Consider the following 18161-nt stretch of genomic DNA (forward strand, 5'->3'; position numbering starts at 1 on the left):
ATAAAAAATAAAGCCAGGCATAGTGAGCGGCCCATTGTGACAGCTGGTGGCTGCCGCTGACATCACACAGGGCGGCCTCTGAGCGAGGGGCGGCCACGGCTCTCTCACCTGTCCGCAGCTGCGGTGCGCTCAGGCTCTGTCAACTGTGTCCTATAGCTCTTCTGCCTCGTGGGCGCCATCGCTGGCTCTGCTGTGGGCCTCGCCGTCTCCGGCAGAGCCCGCAGAGTTCTGAGGGCGGCCCCAGCCTTCTTGCGACAGGGATTTCCCACAAGAGGCCTTTCGTTCAGCGGGACAGTCAACCTCAGGAACAAGCCGTCATGGAGCCGGAAGCCTTAGCCATCTGCCCTTATGATGCTCACCACCGAGTCCCACTCAGCCGATTCCAGTACCACCTGGCGTCCTGCAGGAGGAAGAACCCCAAGAAAGCCAAAAAGATGGCCTGCTGCAAATACAACGCCTGCCACGTGGTGCCCATCAAGAAGCTGGCGGAGCACGAGGCCGCCTGTGTCAACAGGAGCTCCGTGGAGGACGACGACACCTTCAGCCCTCTGAAGGTGAGTCTTCCCAGCCCGGAGCAGGACGACCCCCTGCACGTCTCCCCCTGGCTTCCCAGCTCTGACGTCTGGAACGTCAACGGCGCGAACTGTCACCCCATGTTCATCCTTAAGACTTTTGTCCCCCAAAAGCTCGTTTGTGAGAGCGACACAAGAGAGTCAGAGAGGACTTCCGGGAAGATGGCGACCGAGAAAAGTGGGGCTTAAGAGCCCTGCTAACAACCAATCTCCATTACCACAAAACCAGCGCCTTTCATAGCCAGAAAACACCATCACCAGAAAAACAAAAAAACCACCAGGCTCCAGAGAGAAAGCGGACTGAGAACAGAGCTCAGGGCCACAGAGGAGACACACGCGCCCGAGGACGGGGCAGCAGCGCCATACTGCCGGCGGCAGCGGCGAACTCATCGGACGGCTACAGCAAGCCGAGGTGAGCCGCTGCGGAACAGCCAGGCGGAATCTTTCGGCGCAGAGAGGATTTAAAGCTCCCAGTGGCTGAGCTCAGCACACGCTGCAGGGATTCAGAGTGGAAATCAAAACCAGAGAAGAAAAAATACGCCAGCCTCATGGCCGAGGGCGTGGCCGCGGTGCCATATTGTCACCGGCAGCGGCAGCAGCAGTGAATTCGCCAAATCCAGTACAGCTACATCTGCGTACTCAAAAACAGTGAGTCAAATTGCGGGCCACAGAGGAGAAATCCCAGTACTGTACCTCACTGAGGTACAGTGAGGTACCTCACTGTACCCAGTGAGGGAGGGGTGGTGGCAGAGATATCACACCATAGGAGAACGTGCAACCTGGCACCCCCCCATAGTTTAAAGCAGCCTCTATTGACTCCCTGGGTCGGAGACTCTGTGATAAAACCCAGTAAAGGAGTAGTGGGGTCTGAGATACTACTGACTCGAGATCCAGAACACCTTAAGGGAAGTCATAGTGACCCAAGGGAAGAACCCAGAGAAGGCACAAACATCCGAAATCATGGGAAAGAGGAATAATACTGGAGCAATGAATGCCGCCCACAACCCCACAACATCAGAACCTGATAAAACAGAAAATCAGAGATTTCTAGAAGATCAAATCAGGAAAATAACTGTAGAAATAATAGAGCTGCTTCGAAAAGAACTCAGAGAGAGCCAAAAAGAGATAAAGGATGCAATTAATGAAGTAAAGGCCTCAATTCAAAGCACAAACAACCGATTAGACCACATGGAGAACAGAATCTCGCTCTTAGAAGATGAGCAATCCAAAAATGAAAGCATAGTTTCTAATCTAGAAAAAAATATCCGACAGCAGGAATCTGACATTGAAGAAATATGGGCCCATCTTAAGAGAGCTAACCTAAGAATAATTGGAATAGAGGAGGGAAAAGAAAGTGAAACCAAAGGGATCAACAATCTCTTCAAGGAAGTAATAGCAGAAAATTTTCCAAACATAGAGCAAGAGGTTGATACACAGATCCAGGAAACTTATAGAACTCCCTTTAGACAGGATCGGAGAAGAGGATCCCCACGCCACATAATTGTCAAAATGACCAATGTGGAAGCCAAGCAGAGAATCTTAAAGGCAACAAAAACAAAGGGCCAAGTGACATTCAGAGGCAAACCAATTAGAATCACTCCAGACTTCCCAAACCAAGTCATGAGAGCCAGAAGGGCTTGGAGTAACATATTCCAAACTCTGAAAGAAAACAACTTCCAGCCAAAAATTTCCTATCCAGCAAAACTTTCTATCAAATTAGATGGAGAAATAAGAAGCTTCCATGACAAACAGAAACTGAAGGAATTTATGTCTTCAAAACCAGCGCTAGAGAAAATACTCAAAGAGATTAACTACAAAGAAGAAATAGGTAACACTCACCAGAACCAGAGAAACAAGATTTTCCATCCAACAGACAACTAAGATTGGTTATCTGTGGAGATTCATTATTTATGTTAGTCTTTTACCTATCTCTAAATTGTATTGTTTGCCTTTATTGTTGTTAATTTTTAGGATTTCTAGTTGGGATATTAATATACCTTCAGATATAGCATTTGGAAATATTTTATCCCATTCTATTAGTAACTTTTAACTCTGTTTACATTGTCTTTGGATATACAATATATTTTTTTTATTTTTTAGGGAGTTTGTATATTCTTCTGTTGCCTGTGCCATTGAAATCATATCCAAGAAATCACTGCCAATTTCAATGTTGTGAGGTTTTATGACCCAGATTTTCTTCTAAAAGTTTATAGTCTTAAGATTTATATTTAGGTCTTTTATCTATTTTGAGTTAATACTTGTATGTGGGATTAGGTAAGGGTCCAATTTTATTCTTTTCCATGTAATTATTATTTTTCAACAATATTTAGTTAAAAGAATATTATTTCCACCACCAAATGTTCGTGGAAACCTTGTCAAAAATAACTTGACAATATAGGGAAGAATTTAGCTCTAGGCTTGTATTTAACTCCAATGGTTTATATATCTGCCTTTAGAACAGTACTACACTGTTTCAATTATTGTAGCTTTATATGGTTTGAAATCAGAAAATATATATCTGCTAGCTTTGTTCTTTTTCAAGATCGTTTTGGGTATCTAGAATTCATATTCCATATTAGGATAGATTTTTTTCTGAAAAATAAATATATAAATATATGATAGTTTCACCTAAAAAAACAGAAAAAAATATGCTCTAGTAAGAAAGAAAGCAAAAAGAAATATTGAAATGTTATCTTTAAATCATCAAAAGCTTGGCATCAGACAAATGAAACTGTTATGTGAGATTATCATTTTTAATTTTGGATAAATTACTATAATACTAGATGTCAACCACTAAGCCAAGCATGGGAGGGAGGGATGGGGAGAGAATGGGGTGTGGATCGGGTGGGGGCTGACTGGGCGATGTGTGCATGTATGTCTACAAAAGTTTGTATCCCACTATGATGTATGAATACAGTGCACTAATAAAAATATAATTAAAAAATAAAAAAATAAAAATAAAAAAAATTAAAAAAAAGAGAGTCAGAGAGAGAGGAGACCAATTCCCAGAAGATCCTCAGACCGGGACAGTAGACAGGCCGGCGGGCGGAAGAGCACGCGGCTGCCCAGTCCCCCAGAGGACCACAGCTCCTCAGAATAAAGGAATGCAAAGAAACGTCCCCAGGTGCCTCTTTTTTTCCCCCGGCGCCAAGCAGACTGATAAATACCAAAGGGTTCACAAGCTCCACCGAGAACATTGGCGGAGGCGCTGGGGATTGAACCCAGGGGCGCTCTACCTCCAAGCTACACCCCCAGCCCTTTTCTGTTTTGAAACAGGGTCTCCCTAAGTTGCCTGGAACCTCACTCCATTGCTGAGGCTGGCCTCAGACCTCAGCCTCCTATCTCAGTCTCCCGAGTGCTGGGATTATAGATGTACAAGAGCCATAAAAGTGATCGATGCTGCCGGGCGAGGTGGTACACACCTGTAATCCCAGAATTTGGAAGGCCAAGACAGGAGGGTTATAGTTTCTCGGCCAGCCTCAGCAACTTGGGAAGACTCTCGGCAAACTAGTGAAACCCTGTTTCAAAACAAAAATTAAAGGGCTAGGGATGTAGTTTGAAGGTAGAACGCCCCTGGGTTCAATCCCCAACACACCCCACACACACACACACACACACACAGATTCTATCATGCCCCACCAATACTTATACTGTCAATTAAAAAAAAAGATAGCTGGGCGTGGTGGTACACACTTGTAATCCCCGTGCTTGGGAGGCTGAGACAGGAGGATCACACAGGTTCAAAGCCAGCCTCAGCTACTTAGTGAGACCCTGTTTCCAAATAAAGTACAAAATAGGAAGAACCCCAAGAAAGCCAAAAAGATGGCCTGCTGCAAATACAACGCCTGCCACGTGGTGCCCATCAAGAAGCTGGCGGAGCACGAGGCCGCCTGTGTCAACAGGAGCTCCGTGGAGGACGACGACACCTTCAGCCCTCTGAAGGTGAGTCTTCCCAGCCCGGAGCAGGACTATAGCCCGGAGGTAGAAAAGCCCCTGGGTTCCACTTCCAGTAACACACACACACACACACACACACACACACACACACACACACACACACACGAGGTAATTAGAATAAATTATAATTGCCCAAATCAACTTGAGTGAACCTTGCATCATGTGAAATTCAGTTTATGCAACATTTAAAAGGTAAAAGAAACGTATGGTGTTAGAAGTCGGAATGGTGGCCACCCCAGCAGGGTGAAGAGGCTCCGTGCTGTCTGGGAGATTTGTGTGTGTGTGTGCGTGGTACTGGGGATTGAGCCCAGGGGTGTTCTACCTCTAAGCTATACCCCCAGCCTTATTTTACTTTATTTTGAAACAGGTCTTACTGAGTTGCAGAGAGCTCAAGTAGCCACGCCTGGCTTGTCTGGGAGCTTTTACGAGTCTGTTCGCTTTGTGAAAATCCATCCACATCCATTTGACCGTCCTGTCCTGTTGTGCTTCTACTGAAACTTCTTGAAAATTGAATGCTTAGGGTTTTTTTTTTTTTTTTGGTGGTGCAAGGGACTGAACACGGGCATTCTACCTCCAAGATATACTCCCAGCCCTATTTTATTTTTATATCAAAATGGTCTCAAGCTGGGCATGGTGGCACACGCTTATGATCCTAATATTTGGGAGACCGAGACAGGAGGATCGCAGGTTCTCAGCCAGCCTCAGCAACTCGTGAGGCTCTCCGCAACTTAGTAAAACCCTGTTTCAAAATAAAAAATAAAATAGGGCTAGAGGTTCAATCCCAAGTACTGGGCGGGGGTCTCACTAGGTTGATGAGTCTCACTACTTCCCGACACTGTCTTCCAAACTTAGCCCCCCCCCCCAAGCACTAGGATTACAGGTGTGCCACCACACCCGGCTCCCTATCGCTTTTATTTTCCCACAGTCCTTTGTGGCTGTGACTATGACAGAGGATGAGAGGGGGCAGGGGACACTGGGCTGCTGGCCTGGAAGCCCAAGACCGGCCCGAGTCCCGTGCGGCTCACTCTCCGTTGCCTGCCCCGCAGGCGCACAGCTGAAGCGTGGGCACTCGCTTCTCGCGTGCAGGGTTTACTGTGTGCAAGACACGAGCAAGCATTTGTTAAGAACCTAGGTGCCCATGTTATGTGGGCCACTGTTTTCTCAAACCCCTTCGGCAGCTCTGCAAGTTTAAGGGTTCTCCTTTTACAGCTGAGGCTCAGCACTGTCAAGACACAGAACTAGTATCAGCCAAGCCTGTTTTGCATCCAGGTCTGGGGGGCTCAAAGCCTGAGCTTTATCCAGGGCGGCCAGAGCACGGAGTGGGCCAGGTGCCAGGGTGCGCCTTCCCCGGTGCCTCTAGCTCGAGGGAGCAAGCTCGGCACAGCAGTCACAATGGCTTTGGACTCCAGGATGCTTAACTGCACTGGTTTCTAGCAAAGTCCTGGGAAGCCCCGGGCTCCCAAGCTCCTCCCCCACCGTGAGCGTCCAGGGTGAATGGCTCATCTTCCTCAGGGATTTTTAGCAGAACCGAGTCTACCTCCTGTATCAGCTAGCTATTGCCACAATAATGCCGAGTAACAAAATTACTTCAACATCCTGTGATTAAAAATAACATGCCTGAGTTGGGCGTGATGGTGCATGCCTGTAATCCTGGTATTTGGAAGGCTGAGATAAGAGGATCACAGATTCATAGCTAGTCTCGGCAACGTGTAAGGCCACTTCAAAAATAAAGAATAAAATAGGGCCGTGGATGTAGCTCAGAGGTAGAATGTCTCTGGCTTCAATTCCCAGTATCACAGAAAAAATAAGCAAAAACTGCCAGGCATGGTAGTACACAACTGTAATTCTGGCACTTGGAAGGCTGAGATAGGAGGATCACAGGTTCAAGGCCAGCCTCAGCACCTTGAAAGTGGGACCCTCAGCAACTCAGTGAGACCCTGTTTTAAGACAAAAAAGGGCTGGGGGTTTGGTTCAATCCCCACCACCAAAAAGCTAAAAAATAGCATTCCCTAGCCCTCTTGACCTGGCCACCCTGGAACTTCCCTCAGCCCCACGGATTCACGGCAGGACAGACACACTGTGTACCAGGCCCGTGCTGCCCGCTGAGCAGGGCACAGGGACTCAGGGAGAAGACACATTTTTGTGTGTGTGGCACTGGCGATCGAACCCAGGGGAGTTCTACCTCTGAGCTGCACCTCAGCCCTATTTTATTTTTATTTTGAAACAGGATCTTACTAGGTTGCTGAGTCTCCGTATTTGCTGAGGCTGTCCTTGGACCTGCAATCTTCCTGTCTCCGTCTTCCAAGCACGTACGTACCCCCACGCCCGGCCCCAAGGACCCCTTTCTGGGGGGCATCTGAGGCTCAGGCTCTGTACCTGTCCTGTCTGATGCTGTGACTTCCACCTGCAGGTCAGCCCCGGGCTGCACACGAGCAAACATCTTCATCCTGCCTGCCGAGGCCACGAGTCTCCGTCAATAAAACATAATCCCCAGCCCAGCGAAACTCGGCCTTAATGACTTCCAAATTCTTCTGGCCAAAGACGGGAACCATAATTCCTCCTGGAGGGGGTCGAGCCACCGCCAAGGGTGCGGCAGAAGCCTGCGGAGCTCTTGAGGCAGCTGGCACACAGAGCCCACTCACTAAGGCCTGCTGAGAAAGCAGCTCGCTCAGATTCTCGAGATCCCTGGCTGTCGACTACCTATAATAATATAATAGTATAAGCAGAATTGTCTCCTCTGGACAAAGAATCACTGTCTTCACAAGTGCTGTCCACCAATGAACCCAACCAGTCACCTCTCCTGTCAACGTCAGTATTAAACAAAGGCCAGAAACTCCTTGATAGCGATGTGTAAGAGCGGCCTCAGGAAGAAAGGCTTCAAGGGCGCTCTGGGCTTATTTAGCCTGGTTCGCCTGCTGCAAACCCGACAGTGTCCACCGGGTGGCACCAGAGAAGCGCGGCCGGCAGCCAGCTCTTGCTACAAATACTGAGAACCTGATTGCAAGGCATAAACTATTAAAACCAAACATCCTGTTGCCACAGGACTCATCCACCTCACTCCCGAGTTCCGAAACATTTCAAAGCAGGGCCCTGAGGACATACGTGTGCACTCCCGCTCACAGCAGCATTACAGCCGAAAGGTGGAAACCACCTGTGACCGTGAACAGATCAAAACGTAGTATGTACCTCACAATGGATCACTCAGTCTCAAGGGGAAGACAATTTCCACGTACTCCACAGCAGAGAAGAACACTGAGGGCATTGCTAAGTGAAATAAACCAGTGGCTAGGTGACGGATTCCGGAATGAGACAGGAGGATTGAAGGTTCAGGGACAGCCTTAGCCATTTATTTTTATTTGTTTTGGTGGTACTGGGGGTGGAACCCAGGGGCTTTTCTACCTCTGGGCTATACTCCCAGACCTATTTTAAGCTTTATTTGCAAACAGGGTCTCACCAAGTTGCCGAGCCTAAGTTGCTGAGGCTGGCTTCGAACCTGTGCTATCCTCCTGTCTCAGCCTCCCAAATGCTGGGATTACAAGCGTGCGCCACCACACCCGGCTCAGCCTCAGCAATTTAGACTGTCAGCTACCTAATAAGGCCCTGTTCCATAACAAGGGCTGGAGGTGTGGTCAGAGGTAGACTGCTCCTGGATCCCACTCCCAGACTAGACTTCACTGGGGATGAGGGCCTGGGTGCCAGCTCCCACAAGGGGCCCTGAGGACAGCCTCCAGGGAACCCAGAGCAGGCCGGGAGGAAGGCAGCCCAGAGTAGCACATGAAGAAAAGCAACTTTATTCTTATAAGAGAAAGTACCAGCAGACACTGAGAAAAGCTGCCTGGCCTCTGCCCTAAGCTGGGGTCTGAGAGGCCAGGCCTGCCAGAAGACAACGGGGGAGGGGCAGGCAGGCCCAGGAGTGGGGTTCTGTTCCATTAGCACCAGGAACTAACTGCCGCAGGGGGGCGTGGAGACAGAACGGCGTGGCCCACCTATCCACCTATCGCCACCTGAGCCGTCTGGGGGCGGGCGGTAGGAGGCTCCCTGGTCACTTGGCTGTGATCCTCATACCCAAACCCTCCCTCCCCCGCCCCTGTAAACATGAGAAGAGACGTGTGCCCCCCAGGCCTCAGGATAAGATGAGGGTCCGTGAGGTGTGGCTGGGCTTCAAGCGGCCCAGGAGCTGCCGCGCTTTCTCCTGCATGAAGAGCTGGTCCCTGGTGCCCCCGCAGGCCACAGTCTTCCAGGCGCTGGTCATCTGCAAGGGGAGCAGAGTTACCCCCAGGCAGGACAGTACACCCCCCACCTTGATGGTCCTGGCTATTTCTATGACCCCCCTGCCAAAGCCAAGGCTGTCTTGTCCTCTCTCTACCTCTCAAGGCAGCCTAAGAAAGTCGCTCCCACCCAGGGCATCACCTGGGGAGCAGGAGGCTGGGCCAGGAGCCATGTGCCTCATGAGAAGCCACAGCCAGGCAGACAGGCTGGCCCAGCACCAGCCAGAGACATCACTGAGCAGATACACAGGGATGTGGTTACAGTGAGACCCAGGCCACGGGGAGGGAACAGGGGGCAGGGGGCCTCCAGGGTGGGCTTGAGGAAGGCTTCCCTGAAGTGGCATCTGGACTGAGATCAGAAAGAAGAGTAAGTGAATCAGAGTCACAGGAAGGTGGCAGGAGGAGCACACACAGAGAACAGCCCGTGCAAAGGCCCTGTGGTGAAGGGCAGGGAGCAAGCCCCAGGCAGCGGGCCACACTCACAGGGGCCGGGGCCGGGGCCGGGGCCTGAAAGTGGCTCCGGGGCTTCTGGGTGGCCACCGACTTCTCCGGCTTGGCCTGCAGGAAGCCCTGGTTGAGCAGGCCGTTGTCCTCCTTGACACCCGGCAGGCTGAGGCTGGAGGAGCTGGGTGGGACATTTGTTGGCTGAAATCAAAACCAAGCCAGTCACCATCCGCCACAACGTATTAGCAGAAAGAGGCAAAACCTCTCAACTGCCTCAATTCCACCCCAGCACCCTCTGCCTGGCTGTTGAGATCCTGGGTAGGACCTGAGCCTCTCTAGGCCTCAGATTTCTTTCAGATGTCGACTTTATTGCTCTCCTGGTGTAGAACTCTCCACAACCACCAAGGAAAGGCATCACCTCAAAGGGTGCAGGCACCAGCCCCTCCCTGCTCTGCCTGGTCTTTTGCAGCCAAGACACTGGGCGCAGGCGTTAACACCCAAACGGGGAGGCAGCCCTGCGCCAGATGCGGGGTCATTGCCTCTCGCTGCAACTGTTTCCTTCTCTTTGGAAACGATGAACAGCAGTGTGGTAAGACCCGCAGGCGACTCACCCTCTGTTGCCGACCCCGCTCCTCACCGCCTCTCAACTGGGGGCAGGCGAGCCGGGCCCACCGTCAGCAGCAAGGGCTGGGTGGCGCAGCGTGGCTTCTGGGGGACCACGCTTTGCACAGGCACGGCTCTGCTCCCTGGCAGGCTGCAGCCACACGCCACACAGCAAGCCAGTGCCCTGGAGCTAATGTCCCCGACCACCGACCGCGGTGTTTCGCAGCACACTCTCGACCCGCGGCGGGGTCACAGAAAGCGCAGAGCACTGTGCGCCTGGCCCAGTTTTCAAACCCTCGTGTTCCGGCAATGCGCCTCCTGCTGCATCCAGCCTGAGAGACGGCACGGCGGCCGGTGACCTGGCGGGCACTGGGCCTCCTCCCTGCCGGGCCTAGCCTTCTCAAGTCCAGCCTGAGGGCCACAGCCCGCTGCACCTTGAGGGCCCCCGCAACTGAACAGCAGCAGAGGCCATCCCCATCCCCAGCAAAGGAGCCCTCTGCAGTCCTGGGCCTGGTGGCCATGGCCAACCCCTCACCAAGGACAGAGTCTTGGGCAGTGACGACATCGCCAGCTTCACGTCCTCATCCACGATGTCAAGAGCCAGCGACTTCCGGACCTTCTTGATGGGGCTCCGCCGCAGCTGGGATCAGGACGGGGGAGGTGGTCAGAGTGGGCTTCGGGGATCCCCATGGTCAGGGCCTCGATGGCCCTGGTCAGAGGTGGCTATGGAACCAGGCTGTGTTGTGGTGGAAGCTTCTAGCTGGTAGGAACTTGCTGCTGGGAGCAGGGAAACCACATACAGCCCCAGGCCTCTGCCACACCGAAAGTGTCCCCAAGCATGCCTGGAAGAGGACTCAAGGGATGCCCAGACACCGTGCAGCCCCCAGCCTCCTGCCAGGGACCTCCAAGATACGCGTGTACACACCCCTAACAGGTGCCTCCTGCCAAGGACCTCCAAGGTACGCGTGTACACATCCCTAACAGGTGCCTCCTGCCAGGGACCTCCAAGGTACGCGTGTACACACCCCTAACAGGTACCTCCTGCCAGGGAGGCCAAAGACATGCCCATACAGTCCCCCCCTTTTGGGTGGTACTGGGGATGGAACCCAGGGGCCTTCTACCTCCGGGCTACACTCCCAGAGCTATTTTTTAATATTTTATTTGGAAACAGTCTTTTAAGCCAGCGAGGTTGGCTTCGAACCTGCGTGATCCTCCTGTTTCCATCTCCCAAGCACGGGGAGCAGCGTGCGCCACCACGCCCGGCCCACACAGCCCTAACAGGTACCTCCTGCAAGGAGCAGGCGGGGTCCATCTGCTGCAGTAGCACTCCTCCCCAGCCTGCCGGCAGGTGCTGGAATAACTCAGAGCCACTGTGCAATGCTGAGAAGGGGCCAGGGAAGAGCCCAGAGGCACCAGGCCCAACTCTCTTCACATACGTACGGGGAGAGAGGCCCACCAGCCAACGGCCCAGCTGCCCCAGCTATTCCCCAACTCATCTATTTCTCTCTTGCAGTCTGGGAAAGGAGAAGGTCAAAGACCAGGGAGACCTGAGCTCGGCAGCTGTGTCAGCTGGGGACGCCCCCTGCCCACCCACACAGGTGTTCCTGCCACCTCACCTCACCTGTCCCCATCCCGTTCTCCGGCCTAACTCCTCCACCTGCAGGAGGCCCTCAGATGGAGGTCCCCTCTTGTACTCAGAGGGTCATGGGGGTCTGTGGAGCATTGATCCTCACCTCTTGAGTGTGTGGGTCCTATAGCTACTGCGCCACCACATACAGCCCCAGGCCCACAACACTGGATCAACCAGCCAGCTGCTCGAAAGGCAGGGGGAGGGCCCAGGTGAAGCGCCAGCCTCCCTCGTCCCTCTATCAACAAGGCACCCGCTCTCCACCTGTCCCCAAGTCCACACTCACCCCCGGCTTCCGCTTCTGCTTCTCGGGCCTCGCATCATCCTCGATAATGAGCTCAATGCCAGCCTCAGAGCGCAGCACCTCCTTCAAGTCCTCCTCCAGGTGAGGGGTCTGGGGCTGTGGGCAGGGGCACTCAGACACTCTGCTCCCAGGGTCGATGGAGCAGGCCAGCCACAGCTGGGCACCACTGGGCGGGCCAGAAGGGAGGCCTGGGCCAGCACGCTGACCTTACACCATAAGCAGTTCTGCTCTGGACAAGTGCACGGACACCTCGGCCCCAGGGCTGCCAGGGCTGGAGCAGCCCCACACCCCGCTGCGCCCCCACCCAAACCCACCATGCAATAACTGGTCTTTGCTGGGCAGAAACTCAGGTCTGAGACCAGATACCTGCCCAAGGCTACCAGCTGCCTGGATTCGCTGAACACCCGGGATCACTGGGCCTTGGTTTCAACTAACAGGGCTGCTCAGATCCACTTCCCTGGCTCAGACCAGGGGATTCCACCAACTTCTCCAGCCTCAGGTAGTAGGGACCAGGGGAGGGAGAGAGCTCCAGAAAGTGGAAGGTGTGGGGCAAGGAGACACTTCAAAAGTCACTTAAAAGATCCCTGCAGGGCAGGCCTGGAGGCACATGCCAGAAATTCCAGTACTAGGGAGGCTGAGACAAAAGGATCACAGGTTCAAGGCCAGCCTCAGCTGCCCTTAGGTCCTAGACTCTATTTCCAAAAAATAGAAATTTTCAGAAAAAATCATAGACCAATTTCTAAAAAAAGAAAACAATAATCAAAGGGGCTGGGGGTATAGCTTGGAGGTAGAATGACCCTGAATACAAAACCAAACCAAACCCCAAACCAAACCCTGCACACACAGCTGCCTAGGTCCAGCCCATCTAACAGCAAGCAGTTTTCTTTCAGAATGGCGGGCAAGTCTCTACTCAGAAAAGGCAGTACTAACTAGAACCCCGTCTCAGCCGCAAGCTCCCTAGAAACCCTGCTGCTGGGCGTGGTGGGTCTGCTTGTAATCCCAGCATTTGGGAAGCTCAGATAGGAGGATTACAGTTAGCGGACAGCCTCAGCTACTTAGTGAGGTCCTTTGCAACTCAGTGAGACCCTGTTTCAAAAAATAAAGAATAAAAAAATAGGGCTAGGGGTGTAGCTCGGAGGTAGCATGACCCTGGGTTCCATCCCCAGTACTGCAAAAAAAGAAACCATGCTTAACTCAGAATCAGCCACACCGAGGGCCAGCGAGCCCCATCCCCACAGGCTTCCTGGAGGCTGCACTTGGGGGCGGCAGGAGGCCTGTGTGGACTTGGCTCAGTCTTAAGCTCCAACTATCTGCCTGCTTCAGAAAACCCTTGAGGCGCAGCTCTTTGTTTTCACAGGGAAAGCAGGAGTGGTCCAAGGCGGTGGGGGGGGGAGGGGGTCGAGGCGGTGGGGGGAGTCGAGGTGGGGGCGGTCTGCAGCTTGCTCACTGCAGGGGGAAGGCCAGGAGGCTTCCCGGTGCTCTGTAAGGCGGGGCGTAGGCGAGTGGCTCCCACGAGGAGCAGTTCCTCTTAGATCAGGTGCAGGACCTGAGCCTCTTCCAGCACCCACTCTTTCCTCCCAGCGGGTGCTGAAAGCATGCTATTTATGTGCCCATGTTTAATGTCAGCCTCCAACCTCCTGTCTCAGCCTCCAAAGCATGGGATCACAGGCGTGCTCCACCACGCCAGGCTGTGTCCTCATTTATAAAAACGGAATCGGCATCTTCTTGAGACAAGACTCCAGAGATCCTGGAGGGAGAGCCTGTGAACTACAGTGCTGGACAAACCCGCCGCCAGAGACAGCCGCACATACCAGGGGCTTCAGCGGTCCGTACTTTTCCAGGGCGTTCTTGAACGGGGTTGGCGTGTGGGGAGTGTTGTCCATGGAGTACTTCTGATCTGGGGTTACAAACCTGCCAGAGGGGCCAGAGGGGGAGGCTCAGACAGGGCGGGGCAGACTCCCCCATCCCGCCCCTGCGCCCAGGGCAGGAGGGCTCCGCCCAGGTGCACATGACCACCCGCCCACCTCTCTGCCCCCAGGTCTGTGCCAGGGCCCAGAAGAAAGGCCAGCCTCAGAAACAAAAAGGACAGGAATCGAGGAGGGGCCATGAGACAGGCTGTGACAGAGAATCTGTGTAGCATAGTCTCACAGTGAGACTGAGAGCCTAGCCCAGGCAGAACCAGCCAGACCGTCTCAGCCGCGGCCCCCACACATGCTCTGCCTGGGACGGGGAACCTGCTGGGGAAGCGGAGGGCAGGACAGGTGCCTCACACCAAGAGCCCAGGACGAGGCCAGGGCGGGCATTGGAGCCAGGCCCAGAGATGCTGAGAGGCTAGAGGCCGCCCGGCTGGCTTTCAAGGCAGGACCAGGATGGTTAAAGGAACACACCAGTCCTCAGGGACGCGGGCAGAGGCCACCTCCTGAACACGGCTGCCTGTGCCTCCCCAGCCCTGGCTACTCCACGGGGCGGTGAAAAGCTGGAGCAGCACAGCCCATGCCATGTGTCCCTTCCTTCCTCAGGACACAGATTAACAGGGATCCACTGTCTCTCCCCGGAGCTGGCTATTTCCCACACACACCCTACGGGCCTCAATTGTGAGGAGACAGATGAGCCAGATAAACACCTTGAAGCTCAAATCGCATTCAAAGCAGGATCACAGAGAACCCCAGGGCCTCTAATCCACGGCACCAGTAACACACATGCACGGGAGCCCAGGGAGGCCCACGTGCAAAGGGGAGAGGCGCCTGGGATGGAAAGGCAATCTGTGTGGCAGCTCCCACTTCTGGCCAAAAGGGAACACAAGGGACCAGATGCAGCCTCCCTCCCGGAAGACCAAACGCCCGACACACCAGGTGGGTTTAAGACACCAAAGAGCAGGCGACAAAGTACAGTGAGTGACCCTGGGCAATGGGGCAAATGGAACTGGGGCCCTGACTGGCCGGCTACTGCACGGGGACTCCTGACCCGGCACAGGGAGATCGCCTAGGTAGAGCCTGGCAGGCCTGTGAGTCATAGACAGAGTCCAGGGAGGCCCAGTGCCAGAGGGGAACGGCTGCAAAGGAGAGCCAGACGCCCGCACACAGGCCTCGGAGTACTCAGCAGAGCACCAACCTGTGCACACATGTGAGGAAACTACCCAAGATCTGGAACAAACCATCAAAAAAATTAAAGGATGCAAAACACAGAGTTGGGAATCTCGGACAAGGCACACCGGGTAGTGTACCGGTGGATCCAGAATTATGCACTACCTGGAGTCTTTTAATGCAGCTTAAAATGCCAGACCCACTACTTCTAAGTAACTCAACTAACTAACTGCATCCAAGAACAAAATTCTAGAAAATGAAGGAATGCAAAAATATACACCATTTTACAAGGTAAAAATTAGCCAGCAACACCTGGCGTATAATCAAACCCTGCCGAGCAGGAAAAGGACAAGGAGAGGGAGGTGCCAGAGTGTTCTGTGGTCGGCATCTCTGCTGAAGGGCTAAGCGTACGTGCGGGATTCTGGTCTGAGTGGAGAAGTATTTCTCACAACACCTATCTTTTTAGATTCACTGTTCAGAGACATTTCTGACCAGCGGATTAGTGAACTGTTTCTGAAATTAGCTAACTTTACAAGGGCTGAGGTCCTGAACTGGCTTCTGAATCAGTTTACTCATGGAACACCAGCGTCGCCTCTCCTGTAGACAGGCAGCAGGAGCGTGCCTCGCCACCTGGGACTTGGCCATGCCGACACAAGGAGTGGCCAGCTGGGAAAGCCCTTCCAAGATGCAGGCGCTGAGCGGCCTGCGTGTGCTGAGCTGGCAGGGCAGGGCTGCAGGAGCCCCAGGGACCAGGGACCTGTCCTGCTGGAAGGCTGCTCCAACACTCTAGATTTGCACTTGACATTTGTAAAAGGGGGAAGAGATTGCAGTTTTTATGGCAAATTGGACTGTTCCTGAGATGACAAAACTATCAAATTAGAAGATAAAAATGAGGGAGGGAAAAGGTAAATCAGGAGACTGTTGACAAAAATGGAGAAGCAAGGCGGCCAGAAGGGAGACCACTTTCCAGAAGCCCAATCTCTGGATCTCCAGTCTTCCCGGGGCCGGCCGCAGGGGCGCAGCACTCACGCAGCGTGCTTCTGGTGCAGGGGTGTCTTGTCCCGGTGCAGGGGCGTGGTGACCACCACCTTCTGGCTGCACACTGGAGTGGACGTAAGTGAGGGGCTCTCCAGCTCCAGGGTGTCCTGTTTGTTCCAGAAGTTCAGAAACTGCCAGAGAAGAGGGGATGAGACAAGATGACTCACAAGTGGATTCTTGAGGCCTTCCAGAGCAGGGGAAAGACGTGCAGGAGTCCCTCCTCATGGTCCGTCTGTTCTCTAAGGCCAAGATCCACCCTGGACCTGTAGGGCACCGGCAAAGGCCAGCACAGATAGACAGGATCAGCCAAGTAGGCTGTGTGGACCCTGGGCTCATCTATGAAACCTTAGCTTTCGTCACACTGCAGCTAAGACCAAAGGGAAAAAAAAAAACAACAACAAACAAAAAAGACCCAACAGCAGGATCACGGCTCCTTTCCAGAAGAAAAAAGACCAACTCTAAGCTAGTCTGTGATGGCACAGGGCTGAGGATTCTTCTACTCAGAGAGCACCTACCTGCCCAGTGCTAAACACTCCACAAACACTAGTCCCCAGACCCTCAGCCAGGATACCATCACCAGCCCCTTACAGAGAGCCTCACGTTTACATTCTTGCACCAGACTCTCCAGTCCCTGTAGAGGCAGCATCCATTCTGCTGCACACACCTGCTCTCCAGGGCAGGGCTGTGTCACCTCCCTCTTTCTCCCCTCTTGCAGACAAGGCTGCTGGTGAAACAGGCGGTCAAGAATGAGTTGTCTGTCCCCCTTCACTGCCCAGCGAATACCTGTTTCCTTGGTGCAAACTGGTGCCCCGGTCCTGGAGATCCTCCTGGACCCCCAGCCTAGCGCGCAGCACCTCAAGCCTCCTCCTTCACGCTGTGGCCATGTCTACTTGAGTTGTTACTACTGGCCTTCCTACCATAAGCTCCAGGGCCGAATTTGTTTCTGCTCCCTGCTGGGCCCCGAAACCGTACACGGCCCCTCACAGCAGGCACTCCGTGAGAGGCTGAGTGGTGCACACCAGCCGTGCCAGGCCCTGGCTGAACGCGGATGGGCACCTGAGAGGGGCGCGCACACCTGGGAGGGCGAGAAGGGCAGCGTCTTGACGGGCGTGCTCTTGGGGGTGAGGCTGTTGCAGGAGTCCAGGAACGACAGGTTGGCACTGTGTTCTGTGACAGGGGACAGAGCCACACACCGCTTTTTCTGCCGCTTGAGCACCGAGGGCGGCGTGCCAATGGTCGAGCCCCCAACCTCGGTGCTGGGGGAAATGGGGATCAGCTCCCCACGGCTGCTGCGGCTCAGGTCTGAGATGGTGTGGCCGTCCAGGCGGTACTCAGTCACGCTGGGCCCCGGTGCAGCGGGCTGGTGGGCTGGCAGTGTCTGCTGCTGGGATGCCTGGGGTTGCACAGGGCTGCTGTCCACGCTGCCGTCTACAGATGGCTCCTCTGGGAGGTCGAATTTACTCAGGTCACACCAAGCATCAGGGTCCTGCCCAGAGAGGGAGGTGAAGTTACTCTGCTTTGGAGACAGTACAACTCATTCGTTAAAGGAAAAGCATCAAATGTGACCTCGCGGCCTAGGACAAATCAGTCACATTTCCGTGCATTTCCTCGGAGCATTTTTTTTTGGAAGGCAGGGGCGCGGGGTGCTGAGGATTGAACCAGGGCCTGGTGCGTGCTAGGCAAGGGCTATTCCATGGAGCCGCAGCCCGAGCTCTCCATCTGTACTTTCACAGATCTGATATTAAAATACGGGGCGGTGGGTAGGCTGGCTGCCTATCATAGGTGCCTCCTTGGGGCACTTTTTCTTCCAGCTTTGGTGCAAAGGATTAAACGCAGGAGCTTTACCTCCGAGCTACACCCAGCCCTTTTTATTTTTCATTTTGACACAGGATCTCATTAAGTTGCTGAGGCTATCCTGGAAGCTGCAGTGCTCCCATCTTAGCATCCCAGGTACTAGAATTACAGATACCCACTGCCACACACTTCTGAAGTTGTTTCTACGCCCTATGCTACGGAGGCATGATTCTTCCCACTTCCCTGCCAAGGAATGGGGACTAAACTTCTAAGAACAAACCTGAGAGTCACCCTAGGTCTTCCCGCCTTTACCAAGAAAACTACAGCGCAAGCCCAAAGAATTCTAGAAAGAAGGCTCCACTCTGGTCCTGGAGGCAAGGCCCCAGTGTATTTAGATCCAGCAGCAGAATTCTGGTCCTTGGGACTTGCTGGAGCCTGGGGCAGGGCGGGTGTTAGGCTCCGCCCCAACCT

At 53.6% G+C, this 18161-nt stretch overlaps 2 protein-coding genes across 3 annotated transcripts in view; one reads left to right on the forward strand and one right to left on the reverse strand.

Moving 5' to 3' along the window:
* Positions 1 to 317: 317 nt before the first annotated feature.
* GTSF1L (gametocyte specific factor 1 like) lies at positions 318 to 761 on the forward strand (the record flags this gene model as incomplete). The annotated part of the gene is made up of 1 exon (XM_080716505.1): positions 318 to 761. The coding sequence occupies one exon, from the start codon at positions 318 to 320 to the stop codon at positions 759 to 761; it is 444 nt and encodes a 147-aa protein (XP_080572631.1).
* Positions 762 to 8652: 7891 nt separating this feature from the next.
* Positions 8653 to 18161, reverse strand: part of MYBL2 (MYB proto-oncogene like 2) — a gene marked incomplete at both ends in the record, with an annotated part of 40486 nt that continues 30977 nt past the window's right edge. For both annotated transcript variants that reach the window (XM_080716188.1, XM_080716187.1), the window contains 7 exons: positions 8653 to 8781; positions 9281 to 9442; positions 10380 to 10484; positions 11758 to 11871; positions 13587 to 13686; positions 15888 to 16027; positions 16972 to 17382. In XM_080716188.1, the coding sequence (XP_080572314.1) occupies positions 8653 to 8781; positions 9281 to 9442; positions 10380 to 10484; positions 11758 to 11871; positions 13587 to 13686; positions 15888 to 16027; positions 16972 to 17382 (1161 nt within the window). The remainder of the gene's footprint in view (positions 8782 to 9280; positions 9443 to 10379; positions 10485 to 11757; positions 11872 to 13586; positions 13687 to 15887; positions 16028 to 16971; positions 17383 to 18161) is intronic.

The sequence above is a fragment of the Muscardinus avellanarius genome, assembly GCF_963383645.1.
Source record: "Muscardinus avellanarius genome assembly, chromosome: 19".
Classification (NCBI taxonomy): domain Eukaryota; kingdom Metazoa; phylum Chordata; class Mammalia; order Rodentia; family Gliridae; genus Muscardinus; species Muscardinus avellanarius.